The sequence below is a fragment of the Pocillopora damicornis genome, chromosome 3, assembly GCF_964200805.1.
Source record: "Pocillopora damicornis chromosome 3, jaPocDami1.2, whole genome shotgun sequence".
In the NCBI taxonomy this organism is placed as follows: domain Eukaryota; kingdom Metazoa; phylum Cnidaria; class Anthozoa; order Scleractinia; family Pocilloporidae; genus Pocillopora; species Pocillopora damicornis.
Window position 1 is genome coordinate 19,925,972 of NC_142672.1, and position 22,922 is coordinate 19,948,893.

The 22,922-nt window shown below is 37.0% G+C and overlaps 1 protein-coding gene and 2 long non-coding RNA genes across 3 annotated transcripts in view; all 3 read right to left on the reverse strand.

The window, feature by feature from the left end:
* LOC149048728 (uncharacterized) overlaps window positions 1-22,922 on the reverse strand; it is a 31,870-nt gene that overhangs the window by 8,755 nt on the left and 193 nt on the right. The window lies entirely within an intron of this gene.
* LOC113667979 (uncharacterized) lies at window positions 676-22,784 on the reverse strand. Its single transcript, XM_089202129.1, has 8 exons — window positions 22,696-22,784; window positions 20,947-21,011; window positions 17,259-17,954; window positions 14,309-14,492; window positions 8,068-8,138; window positions 7,422-7,478; window positions 4,619-6,993; window positions 676-1,927 (listed from the first exon to the last, which is right to left on the reverse strand). The coding sequence occupies exons 3-8, from the start codon at window positions 17,923-17,925 to the stop codon at window positions 1,781-1,783; spliced, it is 3,501 nt and encodes a 1,166-aa protein (XP_089058255.1). The 5' UTR covers window positions 17,926-17,954; window positions 20,947-21,011; window positions 22,696-22,784; the 3' UTR covers window positions 676-1,780.
* Window positions 15,720-17,144, reverse strand: LOC149048730 (uncharacterized). Its single transcript, XR_016185349.1, has 2 exons — window positions 16,073-17,144; window positions 15,720-15,908 (listed from the first exon to the last, which is right to left on the reverse strand). It is a non-coding gene; the product is annotated as an uncharacterized LOC149048730 (long non-coding RNA).

Consider the following 22,922-nt stretch of genomic DNA (forward strand, 5'->3'; position numbering starts at 1 on the left):
TGCGAAAAACATATTCTGATCGTAACAGTAAGAACAGAAATTACGGAATCTTTCACGAATATGGCATGCAGTAAATATCACCCAGTTCCTCAGTTTTATTTCTTAGACAAGCTGTACGGGATGTTTTGTCAATTTGTAATTGGTCTAATACACCGTTCAAGTACCGTCGAACAGATCAAAGTATTCTCTTCATTTCAGTAGAAATAAACGATTTACTATATGTCTTTCTCTCCTTCTCGTTTCATGGAATACAATTCAGTCATGATTCATAAAACCGTTTTTTAGTACATCACAATTAAAAATATAAAAATAGCGGAATTTGGAGGTAACAAAACTATCCCACGACACCCTTACCGTCTAGTTTGTTACTTGATGCAGTTGACTGAGGCTTTTCTGATAGCAAACCATTCTGAGGATATAAGCCGGGAAGGAAGGAATGACAGGAAATTGCAAATCTTAAAATACTATTAGGAGATAAATGAGGCGCGGAGGCCTCATGGCTAGTTGCGGGGGGAAGGGTGGGCAACTTTCCATGGACCACCGTTCCACGTTCCCGTAATCCTCTCCTACTCGATCGATTGGAGCATGTGAATTCAATTCGCAGTTGCACAAACGGAGCAGGCTTAAAGCAGCCCGTCAAAACAGTGCACATGCCACCTAAGGAACAATTCCAGCTTCTCAAATAAGAAAGATTTAATATAATTATGACCTAACCGTCACTCACGTGACAGTTTTGAGGGTAAAGCCAATACAATATACTGTGTTAAATTAATTTACATTTCAGAGTTATGGAAGTACTTCTCAAACAGTCTCCCTTCTTCCACCAAACTCAACTGACTTTTGAGAGCTCTGATGACTGAATATCAACCACAATGCACTATTTACATTTATGTCAACTGGAATTTTTAAAAATTTAGGTAGGCAGAAGCCTGTCCCAAATTAACAAACAGCTAAATTCATTCACAGCGTATGTTGAATGCCATGAAAATAGGAAAAATATTGACCCTAAATTATGAAATTGATATTCACATTGTTTTTTTTGCTTTTAGTGAAGACTTCAATGTATAGTTGAGGGTTTGCTCTTTGCCACATTGAAATATCTATGATTTTATGAAGAATTGTTGCATTGGGGCCTTCTTACATTTGTATCAAAAGAAATGACCGTCACCCTAATGAATTAACTGATTGCCTAGGCAGCTAATGACCAAGCCTAATAAACTAAAAAAATGAAAAAAAAAAATACCTGTCTCTAACTAAACAACATGAAAACCAAATTTTGAAACTGAATGCTGTAAGTCAAAACGACAATCAACAATATTGGACATCGAAAAATAACCTTACATCAAAATATAACCAAATCCAACAATCAATTTCAAGGACAAGACTCTGACTCCAAAGAAAACTCCTACATGTTCTCAATAATGTTGTGGAAGGGAGTTCCCATGTTAGTGAAGGTATCAATTTACCTAAGCTAAGTGATTTTAAAAATATATTTGCTTATCTTTTATCCAACCGTTGATTGTTTGTACGTTTGATCACAAGACTGAAGTCTCTTACCATTGGTCAGAAACCTACCAGACCAACCAATCATCTTGAAATGTGCTTTGTTTAATCAGGTTTCCCAAACCTGTTTTCAAATTTTGTTAAAAAAAAGGATACAACTTTGGTACTGACTTCTCTAACTGAACAGATCTGAAGGAATTCTATCAATGGATGGACTGCTCTGACCAATGGTAAGTTTCCTTAGTTTCAGGCAGTCTACTGAGCCAGTCCTGGTCAGTTACGTTTCCAGGTAGGACTCAGGCTCTTCCTCGTCACCGGAGTCAGTATCTGACTCTTCTTCCGATCCATGCAATTTGCTCCAACGATCTCTCCAGTATTCATCTGTTGGCCATTCTTCTTCAGGTTTGACATTCCCTTTGCAATCCTATGATAAATCACAAACTGACACTCAACATTATCTTGTCAAACAACATACATCTGAACTCCAACTTGTTTGCCTTGGTTACTTTTTATACAGAGAGAAATTATGCCATGAGTATGTTTGACTGAGTTAATTTAAAACAACTTTATATTAAGGAACATTCCTTGTAAGTAAACATCACAAGGCTCACCAAAATTTGGATATATTCCAATTACATCCATGGTGGGGCCCATACTGATTATTTTATTAGAGAAATAAGCTGAAGTGTTCAAAAAATATACATAACATCAGTGACCACCTCTCCTAGAGTCTTATAGGTATTGACCTGACAAGCCCATGCAGAGAATACAACTAAAGGTAACCTTTTAAGGCAAAGGTTCAGTAGTTCATGTGAGAACAAGGAACTGCTGATGTCTCCTCTTTAAAGGTTATGAATATTCACTTAGTGGCTCATCCACAGCTAGTACTCATTTTCAAACTTAGGAAACTGCAAAAGTGGACATTATTTGTGAGCATTTCACATGCTGCAATATTTTTGTAGTTCAGCAGCTCATCAGCTTGGCAGTCTGCTTAGTAAGTTCATATAAAAAATATAAAGACATATTACCAGTTAGGGCAAGTTTGATTCAGACGGATGTAACCTTCATTATTATTTTTACACAGGCTGATTAACAAGATGTTCTCTGGATAGAGTAGGATAAAAACATGTTTGATCAAAGCAACAGCACACCATTGACATTAGAGAATCTCTGCCTGCCAAATTTGAACCAGTATCTCTCTTACAGTGGTAGCATTCTTTCTCTACTACTTTTCAAGTGGAAGCCCTTGGTCATTTCTTTTCTAATCGACAATGTTCCTGGTGACTTCTGGTTAGGACCAGAGGGAGAAAAGGAAAATCTGTGTAAAAGGAAGTTTAAGGGAAAACATTCTGCGGTGCCTTTACAGCATTTTTTCAAAACCTAAATGATATAGTAAACCACTGAGTTAATCAATCAAATAAAATTTACAGATTTATGCTAACCTTCCTTCTACAAAACTCCCAAATACTATTCCAGAAGCTCTTTCTAAGGGAATACTCAGGTATTAAAATTTTTTTCTCAGAGCGTCCAGAAACACACCACATTTCCTTTGAAGTTTAGCTTTTCCGCCATCAGAGAGGAGCTTCAGATTTAAAGTATGACATTTTTTAACAACTCCTAAGAGCTGTAAATAAGACAAAGTGAAAAAACTAGGGTCTCAAATTATTTCTTACAGACAGATGCTTAGTTCATGGTAAGTACAAGCAATTGTTTACTCCCTCCATTCTGTTGCCCTTACGGAAATCAAGACCATTTTCCGAAGGAAAAAAATAGTTAAACGAATAAACAAAAGTCTAAAACCAGTCCTGGCAGATTTCCTAAATTTTAAGACAAGTTTAGAAAGTAGCTCCTTGATCTCTTCCAAACACTGACATTAACTTTCTGTCATTAATATCTGAAAACACGCGGCCGTCCTCACATTCAAGCGCACAGAGTGGTAACGCATTTACTTTCGTTTTACTTTATTTTCTACTTTTTTCTCCGGTCCTAATTATAAAAGGAATAGATTTATCGAGGTTAATGGGATGAAATTAGGAATGAAGTGTATCCTGTTTCTGTGTTTCCACTGTAGACACACAAAATAATATTGCTTAAAACACTCAAAAACAGACTACACGCTTCAGAATTCACCCTTCTTCAAACGTAAACAAACAAACTTAAATGGGCTCTCATCTTCACTGAAAGTAAACGACTCTTTGATTCAATCGCCAACAACTCGGGGCATAAACTACACAACTTACTGCCTCCAAGAAATGAACAAAACTACTGCCTGCGACAACAGAGAACATATAATCTACCACGCTCGCGCACAGACCGCTTTAGACACTCCGTTGTGTATGCAATGTCCAAAGATGCCTAGCAACAAACAACGCGTAGTATTTAGCTAGTAACTATACATATTTCAATCCCATTAGATAAGTATATTTTTATATCATGTACATATGTTTGTAATTAGTTTTAACACTTGCCTATTTATATATTTCTCTGTGAAATACGCATTTCAGTCTAATGACTGCGATGTATTTGTGAATAAACAGTCTATCTATCTATCTATCTATCTATCTGAAAAAATGACTTGCTTTGCTCCCAAGTTTAACAGATTAAATGGTAGCGACAAAGAGTGACTGTATAATGTTCTCATGCATGTAAGCCTTTTCAGTAATTCGGAATGTAAAACTTTTTAATTGAAATCGTCAAAATCATTAAAAAGCCACAATATTTGCTTCGCTTTGGATTTCCACTCTTACGAACCGTTTGCGAGTCAGTATGTTGCGACAAAATACAAAAGAAAGCATGATTAAAACGGAACGAAATTAAGCTGCGAATTACCCTTTGGCCAGCAATGCGGATAGTGGACTGGGCTTTTTCTTTTTTTTTTTTTTTTTGGGACTTAAGGAATCTATAGAAGATGCTCCATTTCAGTTCAACTTTGACTGTTGCCCGCACACGTGTTTTTCGGAAATGCGCAAATGTCTCTTGTGGCTTGGAGATAGCTACATCGCAATTGCTCCGCGAACCAAGGACGTAAAAATTCTTAAAACAACACCACAGGAAATTGAACAGAATCTATAAGAATTATGACTACATTAGTGCAAACTAAGATCACAAAACTTACGTGGTATTCCGTGTCCAACCAGAAGATGTTACTCTGACGTACAGCTGCACTCAATTCATTCACTTGTTGCTTCGTCATTTTAACATCAGAAAGGAACAGCTCTATCAGGTGAGGAACACGGCTGAGATGTTGAGTAAGAACACTTACTCCTTCACCAAGAGGGTTCTCTGACAAGTTGAGACAGTACAGGCTAGGAGCCTGGTGCAGAGATCTGGCGATGGCTACGGCAGGTTTGGCTGTTAAATTGATATTAGTAAGTACTAATGTGACAAGTCTGTCAGTGAAGATGATACGAGACACCAGGGTCTCTGTCAACTGAGCAGCAATGATTTCAGAGGGTTTACCATAAATACCTATCCATCGCAGAGCAGTGAAAAGTGGTAAGAAATCAGCCAGCATCGTTATCTCTTGCCTTTCTATGTCGACAATATAAATCTGCTTCACACAGGAAAGGCTCTGAGGAGTAGGACCAGTGATGCTATCAGTGTTCTGAGTCAAACTCGAGGCTGTTTCGCTGTCGTGTTCATTCAACGGATCAACAAGACGCGTCACCTGAGTAGACTCTGCTGTTGGCGAAATAAGCTCTCGCAGCATTTCAGTCGGAAAAGTGCTACCATCTATTTCTTTGCGTATTTGATAAACATAAACAATGATTTTTTTCTCTCTCTTCAAAAAGAACTCTTTCAAAGGACGACGCGGGAACTTCTTCAGCAAATCTGCGGCTTTCTTTTCGCCCGAACAGCTCAAAAAAACAGAATCTGTGTCCTCCGCTACAGTGATCAAGTCTCGATAACTTTTCTCAGAAGAATCTTCGTCGGAAGGAAAAAAGATAGCGTCGGGTATCATGCCAGATTTAAGCAAATGTTCATTTGCAGTAACGTTCAGCTGGTTGGAATCAAGAGTCAAAATACCTCCAGTGTAAGAGGGAAACACTGAGCAGAGATCTCGCCTCTTCTCGGCCGAACAACAAAAGTAGCTATGCGAGATAAGCCTAAGATAAAGATTTAGATTTCCAGACAACGCGGGTGGTGCAGTCTCCTGAAGCAGATAAATAATATGTTTCGACAAAGATTCCTCTCTTCCAACAGACCCTACATGATGGAAAACTGCGCACGCGGCTTCTGTTGACAGCTCACAGGCAAATTTCAGAACTTCATTCATCTTCACGGTCTTATTAAATGATTCAACTTTGGAAAGGCTAGGCGTACTTTCTTCTTTAATCGACAACACTTCCTCTTTAATGTGCCAGGCTGCAAGGAACTCCTGTACGGATTTATGAATGAAATGGGCCCCTTTCTCAGGATTGAGACTCGTAGGATTGACAATCTGGAAAAGCCCAACTTCACTTAATTTTTCAAAACTTCTTGAAATATTACAGGGGAGTTCGCTGCAGGGTACATAAAGACGGTCTTGCAGAAGTGCTTCAAAGGCAGCCTTTCCAAGATTACTAAGATCTTCTTTAGCTTCTGTTGAGGTCTCTTTCTGAAATGGCATAGACTGGCGACTTCCACCTTTGTGATCCAGCATGGTTTGAATGAATTGTGTGAATATGTCGGCCCGTGATTTTGGCAGTCCTTCGTGATGTTTCTCTTTCCACAAAGTACACAGCATCATTAGGTGGAGAGGTATTTCTGCCATGTCACCGAGATCGTTTTCATACAGGTAGTGTATAAACTCGTCAGGATTTTGTTTACCTACCAAAAATTTTCTCGCAAAGGTTCTTTTTCGTTTCCAGCTTTTGAAACCTTGAATTTCTAACTGAACGTGACTGGGGCCTCTTAACTCGTCACATTTAATTTGACGCGTGGTGACAATAATGTGACAATCTCTTAGTTGCTCGCCCTTCCAAATTGCAAGGATGGGTGAGTGTTCTTTTGCACAGCTGTACTCATCGTAGCCATCCAAAATAAGAAGCACTTTATCTTGATTGTTAATTATGTAATCATAGAGTCTATTAACTGAGATCGGACGATCACTGGCCAGTAATTTAGACGCATGCAAAACATCACGGATGTTTCCTGCGTCACACACATCTCGCAACTTAATCAAAATCAAAACATAAAAGTTCTTTAGGATTTCTTTTAAGGCTTTCGACCAGTCATACGCAGCCTTCTTACAAAACGTAGTCTTGCCAATTCCTGGCCGACCATAAACAAGCATTCGTGTTGGTTTTCCCTTGAACATGTCGGTGTAGTCTTCAAGTTCCTCTTGTGTCACTCCGCTAGGCTTCCTGTGATCTCTCACCAAACTCAAAGGTGTGTAGATCTCATCAATTTGAATGGAAGAGCTTTTGTCCCATGGAACGATTTTCACCTTACTGAAGGTGTCATAAAAAGATTTGAGCTTATCCTGGCACTTCTCAACATTGAACGGTTCTGATAAATAGAGAAAAGAAACACGAACTTTTATTGCTGAGATGAGTAAGCATGCGACACCAAGTTTCCAAAACCACAGGAACTTAAACCTGCACAACAGACGCAATTTTTTGGCGCTTTTCAGTTACACGGAGTAAAGGGTGGGGCGTGCGCGAAGTCCGAGTTAGCGCGTGGAGAAAAGCTTCAAAACAATATCTTATTTTCATTTTATGATTGATCATTAATTTTTGAAGCAGCTAAAGTAAACCAGGACAAGAATAATAAATTTTTATAATAAAAGAATAAGGAAATATGTTTTATCATCTTCCCACGAGCGTTGGACAAAAAAAAAAACCTCCCCAGGAATAGAACCTCAGACCTATAAGTATAAGATAAGTTATCAAAACATAAGCTTAATACATATTTTCTTCAATTGATAAGTATATTACCTGCAAGCCTTTCTGAAGGATCATCACTTTTACAACCCTCCTCTCCTGTTGAAATGTCTGCAAAAGGGAAAAGAAATTTATACTGTTATGAGAATTAAAATACACTGACGAATATGATACTGAAGGGATGAATATGCACACGATGCCAAGTTTCTAACATCGCACAAACTCAAGTTTAGTTTCCTTGGCATGAAAGGATTAAGATAATTAATTCCATGCCGCTGCGCCCTTCCCCCCCTGCAAAAAACACACCCACATTCTGTTCTTTAATTTTTCCCTTTGTCTGTAACTCTTCTTAAATCGCAGGGAAGATTAAATTTACAGCATTTATTTCATCATGGATCAATAATGTTGAGAAATGAAGCAGCCAAAATGACAAAAAAAGTTCATGAATTTTTATTTCTTAAAATTTTTGCACAGTACTGTTTCTTGAACAAAAATGACAAACTGGTAGAAGAAAAGGGAAAGGAAAGAAGTTTGATTGTCTTGTCACGAGCGTGCGACAAAGGAACAATTTTGAGTCTTACCAGGAATAGAACTTAACACCTTCAGATTCCTCGCTCGGACACTCTACCACTATAAGTATAGTATAAGTTATTTAAACGAAAGCTTAATATGAAATTTCTTCACTTGATAATTATAATACCTGCTAGCCTTCTACGTTTATTTTCTGAAGGATCATCACTTTTACAACTCTCCTCCCCTGTTGAGATGTCCGCAAAAGGGAAAGGAAAGTCAAACTGTAATGAGCATTAAAACACACCTTACTAAATTTGTGAAATGGGTAACAAGCAGGAGTCGAAATAAGTGCTGATCGAAGATGAAAATCTCTTTGAGCTTGATTACAGTTTAAAAGAGAGAAGAGAAAATTGATAGACAACAAGAATTAAAATTCATTGGAACAGAGTAAAAGCTAAGATTTAGATCTCAACAAAGTTTTAAACCGGTCAGTAATAGTGAGGTATTTCGTAGAAAGGTAAACAAAGAAAATTTGGGTTCATCTTACTGCGCACAAGAGTCTGGACACGAAAACAATAATTAGGAGGGCAGGGGGAGGGGGTACTTGATAAACGTGTTTAATCAGCGATTTGTAATACCTACAATATAGGACAAAGAAAATAGATTTAAGACTTATTAAATAAAAGGGAGATGCAGAAGTGAGTAATTTCTTATTAACCCTCTCTAATCTGGAATTTGAGAACGTTATCCATGACTTCAAAATTGGAATTAAAGCTACCAAAGTGAATTTGTTCCTATCTCAGACTTTTTGAAAGTTCTTTTTCACAGCAATGCGATTGAAAAACAAAGAATACGTATGTTTTTCAGTTTTCTCATATATATTTAACTCCACCGTTTGTCTCCATGTTCTCATCAGCAGATAACAATATTCTATACCAAGGACAACAAGCAAGCCTAATGATAAGTCTCCTGATGAATTTGTTTCAAGGCCAGCTCGTGCCATTGCATTATGTAACCATTCTGTGCATCATTTTAGATGAAAAATGCACGCCCACATACGCGAACAGAAGATTTTTCTTTTTTTTTTCTGCCAGTAAGAAGAATTTTCATCGCCACGTAATTGGATTTGGTGACATATCACTCATATCTATAGTTTGCAATCGAGCGAAAAGCTCTAAAACACTCTTTTCCATACAATAAGCAGCTTGGGTAAAGCCACTCTAAATCTTCGTCACTGGGAACTCCTTGCTTGACTACAAACATAAAGACATCAGAATCATCGAGATGAGGGGTTAGCGAGTAGTACGTACCGCATCTGTTCAAGCCATTTTGCTAATTCCACGCATTTTTATTTTACAAAGGCAGGGGGGAGAAAAATGGGGTCGAGGGGTGGGTGTTAACGGGCATGCCTATAGAGATGTCCTCGTTTTACCTGCCAAACGGGTTTTTCGCTTTCCCAGAGTTAAGTCACTTGGAGACGACTCTTCATCACGGCGTTTCACCTTTGGCCCACGCAAATGTTTAGTAGAACCACCTGCATGATAACAAACATGAAAAAAAAATAATTGGACCAGATTTTTGGACTCAACAGATTCATTTTAGCAATGGAACTTTTTCCTTTCCTCGTGAAACGTCTCATGAGGAATTTGTTTCAAGGCCACTTCGTGTCATTGCATTATGCATCCCTACTGTATATCATTTTACACGAAAAATGCACGCCCACATACGCGAACGGAAGATTTCTTGTTCCTTTTTTTCTGCCAGGAAGAAAAATTATGATCGCCACGTAAACGGATTTGGTGACCCACCATTCATATCTCTTGTTTGCAATCGAGCGAGAAGCTTGATAAAAAATGTTTTCCACACAATAAGCAACTTAGGGGAAAAACAAAGGCATTCACTAAAAATGAAAACTTGTAAGAGCACTTGTAGCACGTGCACAGTTGTATCGCATTCTTAACAAATGTTAAAAAAAAAAATTGGAACAGATTTTCTCGGTCAATAGATAAGCTTGTACATAGCCTTGACGATCTTCCTTTTCCGCTTAAAAGTTTTAAGGTTTTCCCGTCGTTCAGGGCCATTTTATTACGCATACCTACATGTTACAGATATCGTTTTATACGTGATAAGGAGGCCCACGTACACAAACTGAATTTTGTTTTTGTTTTTGTTTTTGTTTTTTTTTTGGAGTTTGGTGACCTATCATTTATATGTCTTTTTAAAATTCGAGAAAAATACTCGGAAAAAACTATCCTTTACGTAAAATAACAAACCAGTGTAGCAAGAGAGACTCGTTAAAACAGGACGTTTGCAACGTTATTTCCTGTATCTTTGCATTCGAGTAGGTGAGCAAGTTGCTTTCCAGCAAATTTATATTGACTTAACTACTCATCGAAAAATTTATCTCTGATGAAAAAAACCTCGCCAGATCGTTTCTTAAATTCATTAGATTTTAAAGCCTAAAAAGCTGGAGGAAATAGCGGCAACCTTACGCTTAGAGTTGGCAGTTAAGTAGTGAGTGAATTTTGCGCTACCAGAAAACTACATGAACATATACAAACGCATCAAATGGTCTTCCTTCGCTTTGATTTGGTTACCCACAAATGAAGTGACACTTTACCTGTTGCGAGGCACTGTCAACAACGAACACAGAAGATACAGTGGCCAAAAAGCATGGTGTCTGAGAATTTAGGCACTATACTTGAATGTAATTGTATTTTTATTTAATTGTAAGATAAGAGATATATTACCAGTGATAAGACGCTCAGCTAAATCTGTGCGATTAACCAATGGATGACACAGTGCATCATGTAGGATCGTGTATGTTGCAGTTGAGCCATTCCTCTCTTTCCAATGTAGTAACATTTTGTAGATTTTTTTAAAGAATTCCGTATTTTCATCATCAATCATCGTTAATCTTACTTCCTTAATTTTTAGACGACGCCCGAGTGTCTTCCATTTTTTGAGTTTCCGCGAAAGCCACTCTAGATCTTCGTCGCTGGGCACTCCAGGCTTAACTAAAAACATAAAGACATCACAGATAAGTATCAAGATGAGGGGATAGCGAGTGGTACGCATCGCAACTATTCATGCCATTTTGCTGAATCCACGCATTTTTATTTTACAAAAGCAGGGGGAAGGAAGATAGGGTTGCGGGGTGGGGGTTAACGGGCGCGCCCATAGACATGTCCTCATTTTACCTCTTTTCTTTGGAGTCGAGGCGTCACTCGGAAACTACTCTTCATCACGAAGTTTCACCTTTGACCGACGCGAATGTTTAGTAACAGATTCATTGAAGCAATGGAGCTATTTCCTTTCCTAATAAAATGTCTCTTAAAGAATTTTCTTTCAAGACAAATTCGCGCCATTGCATTATGCATCCCTACTGTGCATCATGTTACACGAGAAATGCACGCCCGCAATGATCTTCCTTCGCTTTGGTTTGGTTACCCACAAATGAAGGGACACTTTACCAGTTTCGAGGCACTGTCAACAACGTACAGAAAAGGTACAGTGGCCAAAAAGGCATGGTGTCTGAGAATTTAGGCACTGCACTTGTATGTAGTTGTATTTTTATTTAATTGCAAGATTAGTGATATATTACCAGTCATAAGTAGTGCGTAAGTTGGCTATACCAAAAGGATATTAATGCAGGTCGAAATTCCAGTAGGGATATTGCATAGATGGCCGAAATGAAAGCAAAAGCAAACAGCTTAATAAATGTTCTCTTCCCTACATCAAAGGGAACATTACTCTTTAGGTCTTCCATTAGTGTGCATGGAAACTAAACTTGTTCCCAACTCGAATTTGCCCCAACGAAACATAAAGTATTGACTAGGTTCATTCAATAATTTTGAAATATACAACGTTCATCATTTTCTCAACAATTTCCTTTGATGACAGCGCACTCAACGAAGGGATCATGTGCTACAGAGACAACTCATGGCACTTTAACCAACCAGGTTTCATGTATAAAACAACAAATCTGCTCCACCATAACTTGCAAGTTCATAAGGGTTAGCATTCATTTCTAACGGGAGTTTATTATAGGATTACTCTTACTAGTATTAAGAAATGTGAATCAAATGTTCAGTTAGCAATGATAATTTGGTTTCATTTGCTGAGTTGATAATGTAAATTGGCCTCTGTAGAGAGATTCTAAAGCTGATGCTTCGAGCGTTAGACCTTCGTTGGGCCGATTAGGAAATGTGGGTTGGGTGTGGTTTATAAAATGGGGGTTGGGCTGGGAGGGTTAAGGCATGAGTTTCTAGGTGTATAATTGGGGGGTCGGTGATCTTCTTAACAGGGAAAATGCTATCAAACATTCAACGGTTCTAAGAAATATTAAAAAAAAAAAAAAAAAAAAAAAAACAGGAATTAACTTTTATTGAAAGAATGAATATGCACACGATTCCAAGTTTCTAGAACCACACAAACTCAAGTACAGTTTCCTTGGCATGAAAGGATTAAGGTAATTAACCCCTGCCCTCTCCCCTCCCCCCTACAAAAAATACACCCACATTCCGTTCCTTAAGTTTTAACTTTCTCGGTAGCTCTTCTTAAACTGCAGGGAAGATTAAATTTCCAGCATTCATTTCATCATGGATCAATAATGTTGGGAAACGAAGCGGCCAAAGTAACAACAAAAAACTTCATAAATTTTAATTTCATAAAATTTTGCGGAGTACTGTTTCTTGAACAAGAATGACAAATTGGTCAAACCTGGGGTTTGGCTACCTCCCATTCTACTGTCTTATCGCTGGGCCGCATGCTTGGCACTGCAGCTTTTAATGTACCCTGCTCGCGCAACCGTGCACAGCCCTTGCGAACGGCAGCCCTTGCGTCCTTTTGATATTAAGATATGCACATGTTGATTTGATGCTTCGGTGGCAACATTTTCGAACAGAAAACCTTAGTTTTTCGAAACAATGCAGAACAAAGCAAGCTGGCTGTGATGAATGACAGTAGAAAAAACTCCCTTAAGACACACGCTGTTTTTTTTTGCGCAGAACACGAAAGACGTGCGAAGGTTTTGCGTGTGCGTTGGCCATCTACCTTTGAGTTATACTGTAAGTTAATGAATAACGGCTGAGAGCACTTCACAGCATTCTTTTGATAAAAGTTAAACGACAGAAAAAAGGTTGATATCTCAGATAGGGAATAATTTCTCTTGAAATTAATTACTGGAAAAAAAATGGGAAAACATTTAATGGCATTGAGCTATATACATGGCTAAAATAAGTAAAAACCAAACATTTTCGACCATTGGTCATCATCACCCTGATGATGACCTGGTGTCGCCAACATATAGGTTCTATTTTTAAAATATTTTAGCCTTTAACAGCATCTTTTATTCACCTTTCATTCCTGGAAGTTCCATACGTAGCTCTCCTAGTTCTGGTTCTTCTTCAGGATCAGACGTGGGAGATACAAGGAGAGGAACCGTGTCTAAAAACAAAGGTATACAGAGAGAGATTAGCATTCGATAACTTTTCTTTATTTAATTAGTTACAAATAAGCATACCAGCTTGTATTTAACGATAGGTACATGAGCATTATAGATTGCCTTTTTTAAACCAAGAAGCTTAAAAACCGAAAAAAAAGTGGAGAACAGCTAAAAAAAAATTTCAGTCTACATGTACGTGTTGTTTCATTTTTACATGGAAACTCAGCACTCTCTTTAACTAGAGAAGAGAATGAGGTAAAACACCTTTGAAATAATTTGCATTGACCAGTATCATTTTTCATAATTGCTGACAGAAGCATTCTTGGTATTAATAATATTAATTTCTATTTCAAAAGATGACTAAAATCACATTCAGGTTCTTTTTTCATTTCTCCTTTCTTTTCCTAAAAGCTTCAGGCCTACAGCTTTTTTGGCCAATTTATGCACCTATGGATTCTTCCATTTCTTCAATATCAGTACATCGAAAACAACAAGTCAGTGATTTGCCACGTTGTTTTCCTTTTTATTGGAGCATATGAGAGGGAACTGAAAACAAACTGGAACCCATGCTAGACTTCAATGAGTCAACAAAAACAACTTAAAGTGGTAAACCCCACATCTTTTAACTTGTTTCAACATGGTTTGATACTGGTTAGAATCAACTAAATAGACTTAAAAGTAGTTTTTATTTCTCAAACTGAGCATCCTGTTCAGCTGTCCTTCCCCTTGATTCTTCTAGTTCTCTTCCGTGACTAGTGGTGGGTACTACAGTGAGGGGTGAAGTATCTTAAGGTGAAAATGCTTTTTCATGGCAATGCGATTGAAAACAAAGAATGCGTATGTTTTTCAGTTTTCTGATATATATTTAATTCCACTGTTAGTCTCCATGTTCTCATCAGCAGACCAAGGAAAACAAGCAAGCTACAAGATCTCTTGGAAGACACAACCAAAGCTGTTACAAAAGTGTACATCTACAGTACCTCCGTAATGAAGCCAGTCTTCAAACACAAAAGAGTTCCTCAACATGCTTGATACAACAGATGCTGCCATAACACACGCAAAAGTCTTCCATGAATTATTTGTAGTTGCAACACCATGTACAAAACCACAAACACCTTTAACGACCAGCCACCCCATCTTCATGTCTTGAGCTGCTGCAAACAGGCCTGAGGTAGAAAAATGAAAAAATAAACAATAACAATTGGAATGGATTTAACCAGTAATATTATAGGGAGATAGTTACAACTAATTTGAGCAAAAGAGGCTTTGTTCTTCTGCAGATCATTCTTTTTGTTTGTTCTTTGTAATATTGGAATACTGTAAGAGATATTGTGTTTTTCTGCCGGTATATAAATTAGTACCACTCTTTCTAAAGAGTATAATGAGTAGGATTTGGAGTTCAGGAAAGAGTTTCCCTGAACAAAAAGTATTGAGTACCTCACCTCCAATAAGAACCTGGCTTAATAGTCTAGCAATCAGAAGCTTTGAATGGTTGAGAGGTTAGGCTTGAAAATATGACAAGTTGGAGGGTACAGTGCAATAAAGATTACCATTATACACCTGTGCTGACCACTCCCCTACAAAAAGTTGTTAAGTACCTCCCCTCCTCCCGGCTTAATAGTTTAGCAACCAGATCCTCCTGTAGTTCAGAGGTAAAGCTGAAGAACATCAAAGTCGAGGGTATACGGTAAAAATCATTATCATTGTACGCTTATGGTGACCACTCCTCATACAAAAAAATTGCTAACTTGGGTTTGGTCAGCTTTGTATGAGTGATCCTGGTAACATTAAATCACACTTGTTATGGATAGTGACTGTTAAAACAAGTTTCTAGAAATTTCTAGAATGCCTGGTCATGCTGAAATGCATATACCATTGAACTTACTAGAACGTTCTATTAGATCACGTTGTTATGATGTATTACTACCAAAACAGTTGTGTTGTAAACTTCCAAAATGTTCTCATAGTCTGTGATGGGCTTAAGTAAGTTTATCAAGGATCACCACTTTGCTGTCTTTAGGAGTCACCCCTTATCAACATTTCATGTTGTTTGATAAAGTCGTTGAGTTCACAGGAGCATTGTGTTCTTTCTGTCATTCAAATTATACTGACTTGTAGCATGATCATCACGCCCATTCAGGGTTGTTCAGAAATATTTGAAAATATCTTGATCAGCAATGAACAGATTGTTTTCAAACTTGTCATTTTGCTTCTCTGATGATTGCAGTTTAATAAAAAATAACTGTGTTGCCTTTTGGAATAATGTAAGAATTGAAAAATATTAAAGATACTGGAAAATATACCCAAATTATAAATGTAACGCGTAACATCTCATTTGCATAAACCCGAAAATAAAGGTTAATTTCGTACTCAAAACAACATCAATTAGAAACTTCCATTATGCTCATTTATTGAGTAGGGCTTAAATACACCTTATGTCAAGAGACAGCGTTAAATGTTCGTTTTTAAAAGAACAGGAATAAAAAACTTGAAGACAGTCGCTGTTGTTTGCTTGTGTAACGCAGCAGATCCAACAGAGCTTTGCATGGTACATGTGCGGGTCTAGCATCTTGAATATACGCCTACAAAGAAAGTTGATTCGTCTGAGTAAGGTTCAAACACTTACTTACCCTCATCTAAACTAACTTTTAAAAAGAGCTAACTGCAAAGAAGAAATAAGTGATTTTTGGTTTCGGAAACGATGTTATTGTTTATTTTTAAACACGGAAAATCAAACACCACTTACCTGCAAAAATGCCCGTATTTCAGCTTTTACTTCACCTCGGCTGCTGAGACAACTCCCAAGCAAAGTTCATGTGTTCGACTACAAATCCCCAAAGTTTTACAGCCATACATACAATACAAACGAAGATATTCAAAGCAAACTAAATCGGAAACTTAAAGTCACTTTCGCTTTGTGTTTATCAATGTGTAACGATCAAATTTCAAGCCCGCTCTACATTGAAATCCGCACAAATAGCGCTCGAAAAACGCTAAACTTCGCCTGATTTTCTCGTGGAGAGAACAAAAGTTAGAAGAAAAGAGAAGTAGACAGAAAGTACTACGAGCGAAATCGTGAGCGCAAAATTGCCGACGTGAAAGAGTACAAACGCAAAACGAAGCAGACAAATATTGGCGTGACACGGCGGTCTCAGCAAGAGAAACAAAAGCAATTTGCAGTTAAAAAGAAAAAACAAGAGGAGAAAGATGCAAACGAGGAAAGAAGAGAAAAAATTCGGCAGCAAACCAGAGAAAGAGTAAGACGATTACGGGAGAAACGAAGGCAAGAAATACGCCAAAGTTCAGATGAGGATACTGCCAGTCCTTCGACACCCACTTTCCCGAACAGGATGGCAAAGAAAAGGGCACTGAAGAAAACGGTTGAAGCTATGCCAAAAACTCCGGAAAAAAAGGCGGAACTTTTTGAAGCGATTTCATCTAGTCCAAGGACAAGAAAAGTTCTTCAAAAGAAAGGCGTAATAAAATCCCCCGAAGAAATGAAAGAAACTGTAGCACTACGAGCCCTTGCAGCGGACATTTCGGAAGGAGCCGAACATGTTAAAAGGAGCCGCTCAAAGAACACACGAGCTGCGTGCCAGTGAAATCTAATGATACAGTCAAATACCACGCCCGCAAAGGATTGTGGGTAATTAGTAATTAAGCTTAAAAAACCGAACAAACATTGAAATCTTCACTAATTCTTTTTAGAACGTAAATTAGCAAGTATATCTGGCAAATAAAAGTATTTTTGGCATACTTTTTACATTTTCATGAAAATACCCTATGTTACACATTTGGGCATGATGATTGTGCTACAAGTCACTGTAACACACTTAACACAACGAATGCATGTAATCTTTGTTATGGCAAAACCATTTCCTGCACAATGATCACAAATGCCAAGCAAGAGTAACCCTTAGAGTAATTCTCACCTTTTCCTTCCATTTCAACTGCAATTGCCCTGGGGTGTGATTGACACTGCTGTTCAGCATCAATCAGATCAGAGCAACTCAAAATCTCTCCATTCCGATGTGCTTTGACCTTTTGTGCTTCTGGGTTTTCTAACGGCGCCTTCCATCCCTCAGCTGCACTTCTGACAAGGTTACCAATATCCCTACTCACTGGGGTTTTGTAAAGATCTGTTGTAAGGTTTGAGGATATCACCACATCTCCTAGCTGGGCTTTGTCAGGATTCAAACTGTAGCAGAAACCAACCAAAAAGGTAGCCTTAGGTCTCAGGAGTGTGATGGCGTTCTTAGCAGAAGTTTGAGAACCTCCAGGATCCAAGGATTCTTTAGAACACTTCACTAAAGCAACTTTCAGTGACTCCTCTTCATCGTCACCCATCTTTCCAAAGTACACATATCCAATGGATTTCTCATAGCTTCTAAAGGAATCTCGCAAGTAATGATGACAAGCCAAGAACTCGCAATCCCCCACAGTCAAGAGCAGAATGTCAACTGGAGAATAGTCCGTGTCCCAATGTTTCACCTTCTTTGGCAAATCTCCAAGCTCCATCAGTGTAATACTCAGAGGTGGAGGGGCATCATTGCAAACCACTGACCTGCTGCACTTGTCATTACTAGGTCCTGCCATCATAACAAACTGGATCTGTGTTCAAAGTTTTCCTGAAACTGAACAAATGAAATCAGCATGTCACATATCTGAAAGGTGATCAAAGTGTGGCAGTGGAATATGCTGATATACAGTAAGACTACCAAGCCTAAACCACACCCGGTACCTGGCATTGAATGTAAGAGCTGGCCAAAGATGCTTGGTATTATATATACAATATACCACCCAAGCTGACTTCACGATATGGACCTTAAGTGAAGACAAAGATCAACTTCTGTTTAACAAAATCACCACCATGAAAAACCATCCATCTAAAGATCTCTTGCTGCCAAAATGAAAAAGAATACTAAGGACAATGGGGAATGAATTCCAACTCCCCCAGATAAGAAATGAATATAAAAAACTTGTTTATGATCAGATGTCTTCTTTAACTTGTGTGATCATATTCCATTATGTCTGATTATTCCTTTCTATCACTTTTTATATCATGTTGAAAATAACAAATTCTCTCTATTACTCATGATTTTTGACTCACTTCTGCTGAGTCTGATTTTTTCAATAAAGACTTCGTCATCATCATCATCATCATCATCAAGTATGCTCCATATTTCTATCTCTACCAATACAAAGTGTTCATTACTATTAAACTATAAACCACAGTTTGAGATTTCAAAGCGTAAGCTTAAGTATTCTAACCATTAAACATTAATTTTCCCTTAGATGTGTAAAAAGTTTTAAATGTGGATGTCACCAGCATCTTTAACAGTGATGTCCTGCTAACAGCACATGCAAAACCATAATGTAAGGTTTATAAAAAGTTACTTGACAGATATAGTATTGATAAAACCAGAGAAAATCAGTTCTTGAATTAAAAATGTCTTTTGGAGTAACTACTAAATTTTTAATTACCGGTAAATCACCATAAGACAAAAAAAAGAGGAGTAAGGCCTTGCATTTCACAGCTAAGCACTCAGGTTACAAGGTATGATTCAGAGTTATGGCTGCCCAATCAAATTTTCATAACATATAAAGACAATTTCCAAATCTTTCATTACACTCTTTTATTCTCAAAACAAATTAGGTCATTGGTTTCCAGAGACATTTTATTTGCCAGCCACAAAAAAAACACTACTTTGAATGAACATTATTTGATTACTAAATTTACTGCCTCCTTTGTCCTACTTTGTTCTGTTTGATTTTTGTTTCAACTTCAAAGCTGTTCTTGTTGATAGATTTTGAACTGTCAAAATGTACATATATTTTGAACAGCAAAGTTAGTTAGTTAGGAAGCCCCTCTTATAGGGATAACCTCAAGGGTCTCCCATTAAAATACTGTATATTTGTGTTTGAATCAAGAGTTATTATCATCATTATTTTTATAATTATTATAATAACTGTTATAATTCCACCCATATAACACTTTTAATAATAATGTTAGAAGTATATCATTTTGTAACTCCTTTAAGATTCATATGTAAGTAATCAGTTAGCACAAGAAGGAGGGAAAAATTCATACTTTATGGCTAAAATTTTGCTTCTTGCAGAAAGTTCATTCCATTTTCCATTATTCTTAAAAAATTATTCTTGAGAGAAAGGGTTGGCTTGTTAATTCTCTTGTCTTGGGTTGCACTCAGAGTGGATTTCCAAAAAATTTCAAAAATAACGTCAGTTCCTTAGTCTTTCTGTAACAATGAATTGAGGGTCATAAGAAACCCTAAGATAATATTTATTACCAAAAGTTAACACCCAAATGTGCATAAGACCAAGATAAGCTACTTGTACTTTTTTTACAAATTGCCCCTCATTCACATGTTTCTCTCTTCTACCTAACTTAGACTTTACTATTGTCATCTGTTTGCTTCCCTGAAACCCAATGAGACCCCTAATTTTTCTTCTCTTTTGCCTTCATTAAATAACTGTATATGCAGGTATGGATCTCAACAGAAACACTTCATTTCATTTCCTGTAATGGTCTATGAATTAACAAAGTTACAGTTTGTAGAATATTAACTTCAATCCCACTTAAAACATAGGTTTATAAATAAACTTGAGATTTTAGTGACCTGAATACAAGTCAATTAATGTACTTGTCAATGATAAAATTGAGACTAAAATTTTCAACCGAAAGACAAATGCAGAAGATACTGAAAGAAGTGCTCTTAGGTCCTATGTGTCAGGTCTTACAAGTAGCTTTTGATAACTTTAGGCTGTCCTAGGTACAGCCACAAATTTAGTCAGACCATGCTGGTCAAGTTTATTTGATCACCCAAATAAATTACCACAATTCTTTTGCTGTCACTTAAACAATCACCACACTGTTTTTTCCCCCTTAATCACTGGAACAAGATAAAAACATTTATTCCATTCAATAACATCAATTAAGGTATTGATAAAGAATTGCAATTATTTTTTTATGTCTGACAGTGTCAATGATATTATGATTGGTACATTACAAAGTTATTTTTGATTAAGTAAACTGCAAACAGTTGTTACTCTTTTTGATAAAACTTAACCCTATGACCCCAAAGAGTGACTAGCATCTAATTTCTCCCCATAATATCACTCCTAAATCACACATTAAGGTCACAAGAATTAACCCTTTAACCCCTGAGAGTGATAAGAATCTAATTTCTCCCAACAGTATCACCCTTGGATTAAATATTGTGGTTTTGAGAATAAAGGAAATGATCACAAACTCAACAAGCTCTTGATTATTAGACAAATTCTCCTTCTCAGTACCATAGGAAATGTTTAGAGAACAGTATGGAGAACTTGCAGACTGATGTTAGGATGTAAAGGGTTAAGGAAATGATGACCAGTTGAAGAGGCTCTTGATTATTGAACAAATTCTCTTTATCTGCACCTTAGGAAATGTTTATAGAACAGTATGGAGAATACAGAGACTAATGTCAGGGTGTAAAGGATTCATATTGAAGCAATTGACCTACTCAAAGCAAAACAGACCCACAATTACAAAATAACCAAGATTGGGAATTTACAATCTTATTCACCTCAGTTCACACCTTAACACATTATAAAACTCACCCATGCTGCAACAAGTTATTCCTGTATTCAGACACTCAGATCCTGTAACCTTTTAGGACAGTTATCTGCCAGAAATAAAAATTACATGAACACATAACTTAGCACAGAAAACATGCCTGATAATTCTTAAGATTTTACTTAATAAACCAGCTTGCCAAAATTTGTGTATCTATATAAATTTCCCCTCAAATGTCAAGGTTTTGTAATATAACTACAAGTAATCTGTGCTTTTATAGTTTCTTTTAACATCAATCATCGTCATTTACAGGTAATTGGTACAAGTTATACCTCCAAGTGATATTCACAAATTTACATAATCATGACATTTGATACAAAGCAAGTCTTAGAAGTTAAAAAACTTAACTCAAATATAAAAAGCAAATTTACATGCTTTGTGTTTCTATAAATCTGCAATTGCAGACAATTTAATGACAAAATTCATTTTTAGAGTATTGAGTATTGTAGCACTGAGCTTATTTTAAAAACAAAGTACACATTGGCTTTGCCCTGGTTATTATAAATTATTCTAAAGAGCTGACAGATGCACAAGTCAAGCTATGACTGATGTATTGACGATCTTATACACTGGTATTTAAAACTTTGACTCTCAAATTTATTCTACAATGTAAAAATTCAAAGGTTATTGTAATGACATTTCAGTTTTGAACAAAAACAAAGTAGGCATTTGAAACATAGTCATCGTAAACTATATATCAATGGAAAGGTTATGAAATGCACTATTTGGCAAAAATTATTTTGTTTAAGCTTGATCTAATTGTAAACCAAAAGAGGCAGGACAATTAGAAATGGACAATGTTTCTTTAAGTGAATTGATTGTATATCAAATCTGGCTACACAAGTAAAATCTCTGGACAACTTCCATCCTGACGGGTTGGTCTTCAAAACTGTGTTGGAATTTTTCAATATTCTTATTGGATGCTTTGAAACTTGTCTGTCAAGTTTGCTGATCAAAATTTTACCGATACACATTACATCGCAAGCCATTGTGGAGATCCATTTTTCCATTGTTTTTTTGGTTGGTATCTTGGTAGTCTTCAGGCCAAATTTTAAGGCAATCTGTAAAGTTTACATACTCTTCTAATTTGTTCAAAGAAGGCACATCTGTGTAAAAACAAAGTGGGCTTTTTTTGCCTCCAAAGATTCCCAACAATTTACAACTTTGGGTGATTACCTGTCAAGATATGTCAACACTGAAAAGCTTAAAATGCCAATGCTAATACAAAAACAGAAGCATCCTACAGAGTCTCAGGAGATTCAGCAGTGAAGATTGCCTAAAACCATAAACCTTTATCCAATTCAGTGAGATTCTTTCACCAATCCATGTTGAGTTTCTTAACCTCTCTTTAATTCCACCTATGGACTCTTCTCCTTTTATCTTCCTCCATTCACATTCTAGTTTTAAATGCAGAAAGATAGCAAAGATCTCCATGTGCAACCAAAATCATGAGATGTTCATGTGATTAAAATTCAAGGACCAGGATGTTTTGCCACAAGAAACCCTCTGGTAGTCATTCATGTTATAATTGGCTCTTCAATTTGGTGAGTGCATTTCAATATTTTGCCAAATTATTCTTGGAAACTATTGTTAAAAAAAAAATTTTTAAAAATGGCCCTTGAAAGTCTACCATATCCTTAACTTTCTGTACTGCCTTTTGTTACCACAGATTTCCACTTTGTTCAAAGGGAGATAGGGGAATTACATGTAGAATTATAGTTTTAATACATTACCTTCTGTTGAAGTCAAATTAGACTTCCGTGTTTGTTTTTCCACTCGGAAGGAGACCCTGGTCAAAGTCTTGCTAATTTCTTCTGCTTCTACAGCAAAACAGGAATGAAATAAATTCATGTCACCATCTTCCTGCATTGTCCTAGACACATTACCTCAAGCTGGGAGTAACAGCACATTGCCCCTAAGTGTAATTATGTCACCCTTGGTGTGGTCATGTTGCCCCCAG

Excerpts from the sequence above, each read along its gene's own strand:
- LOC113667979 (XM_089202129.1), bottom strand. The coding sequence starts at position 17,925 with ATGATGGCAGGACCTAGTAATGACAAGTGCAGCAGGTCAGTGGTTTGC. Across the intron at positions 8,139-14,308 it reads GAAGACTGGCTTCATTACGG|GGACATCTCAACAGGGGAGG; the intron begins AGGTACTGTAGA and ends TTTCCCTTTTGC. Across the intron at positions 1,928-4,618 it reads GGTTGGACACGGAATACCAC|GATTGCAAAGGGAATGTCAA; the intron begins GTAAGTTTTGTG and ends GATTTATCATAG.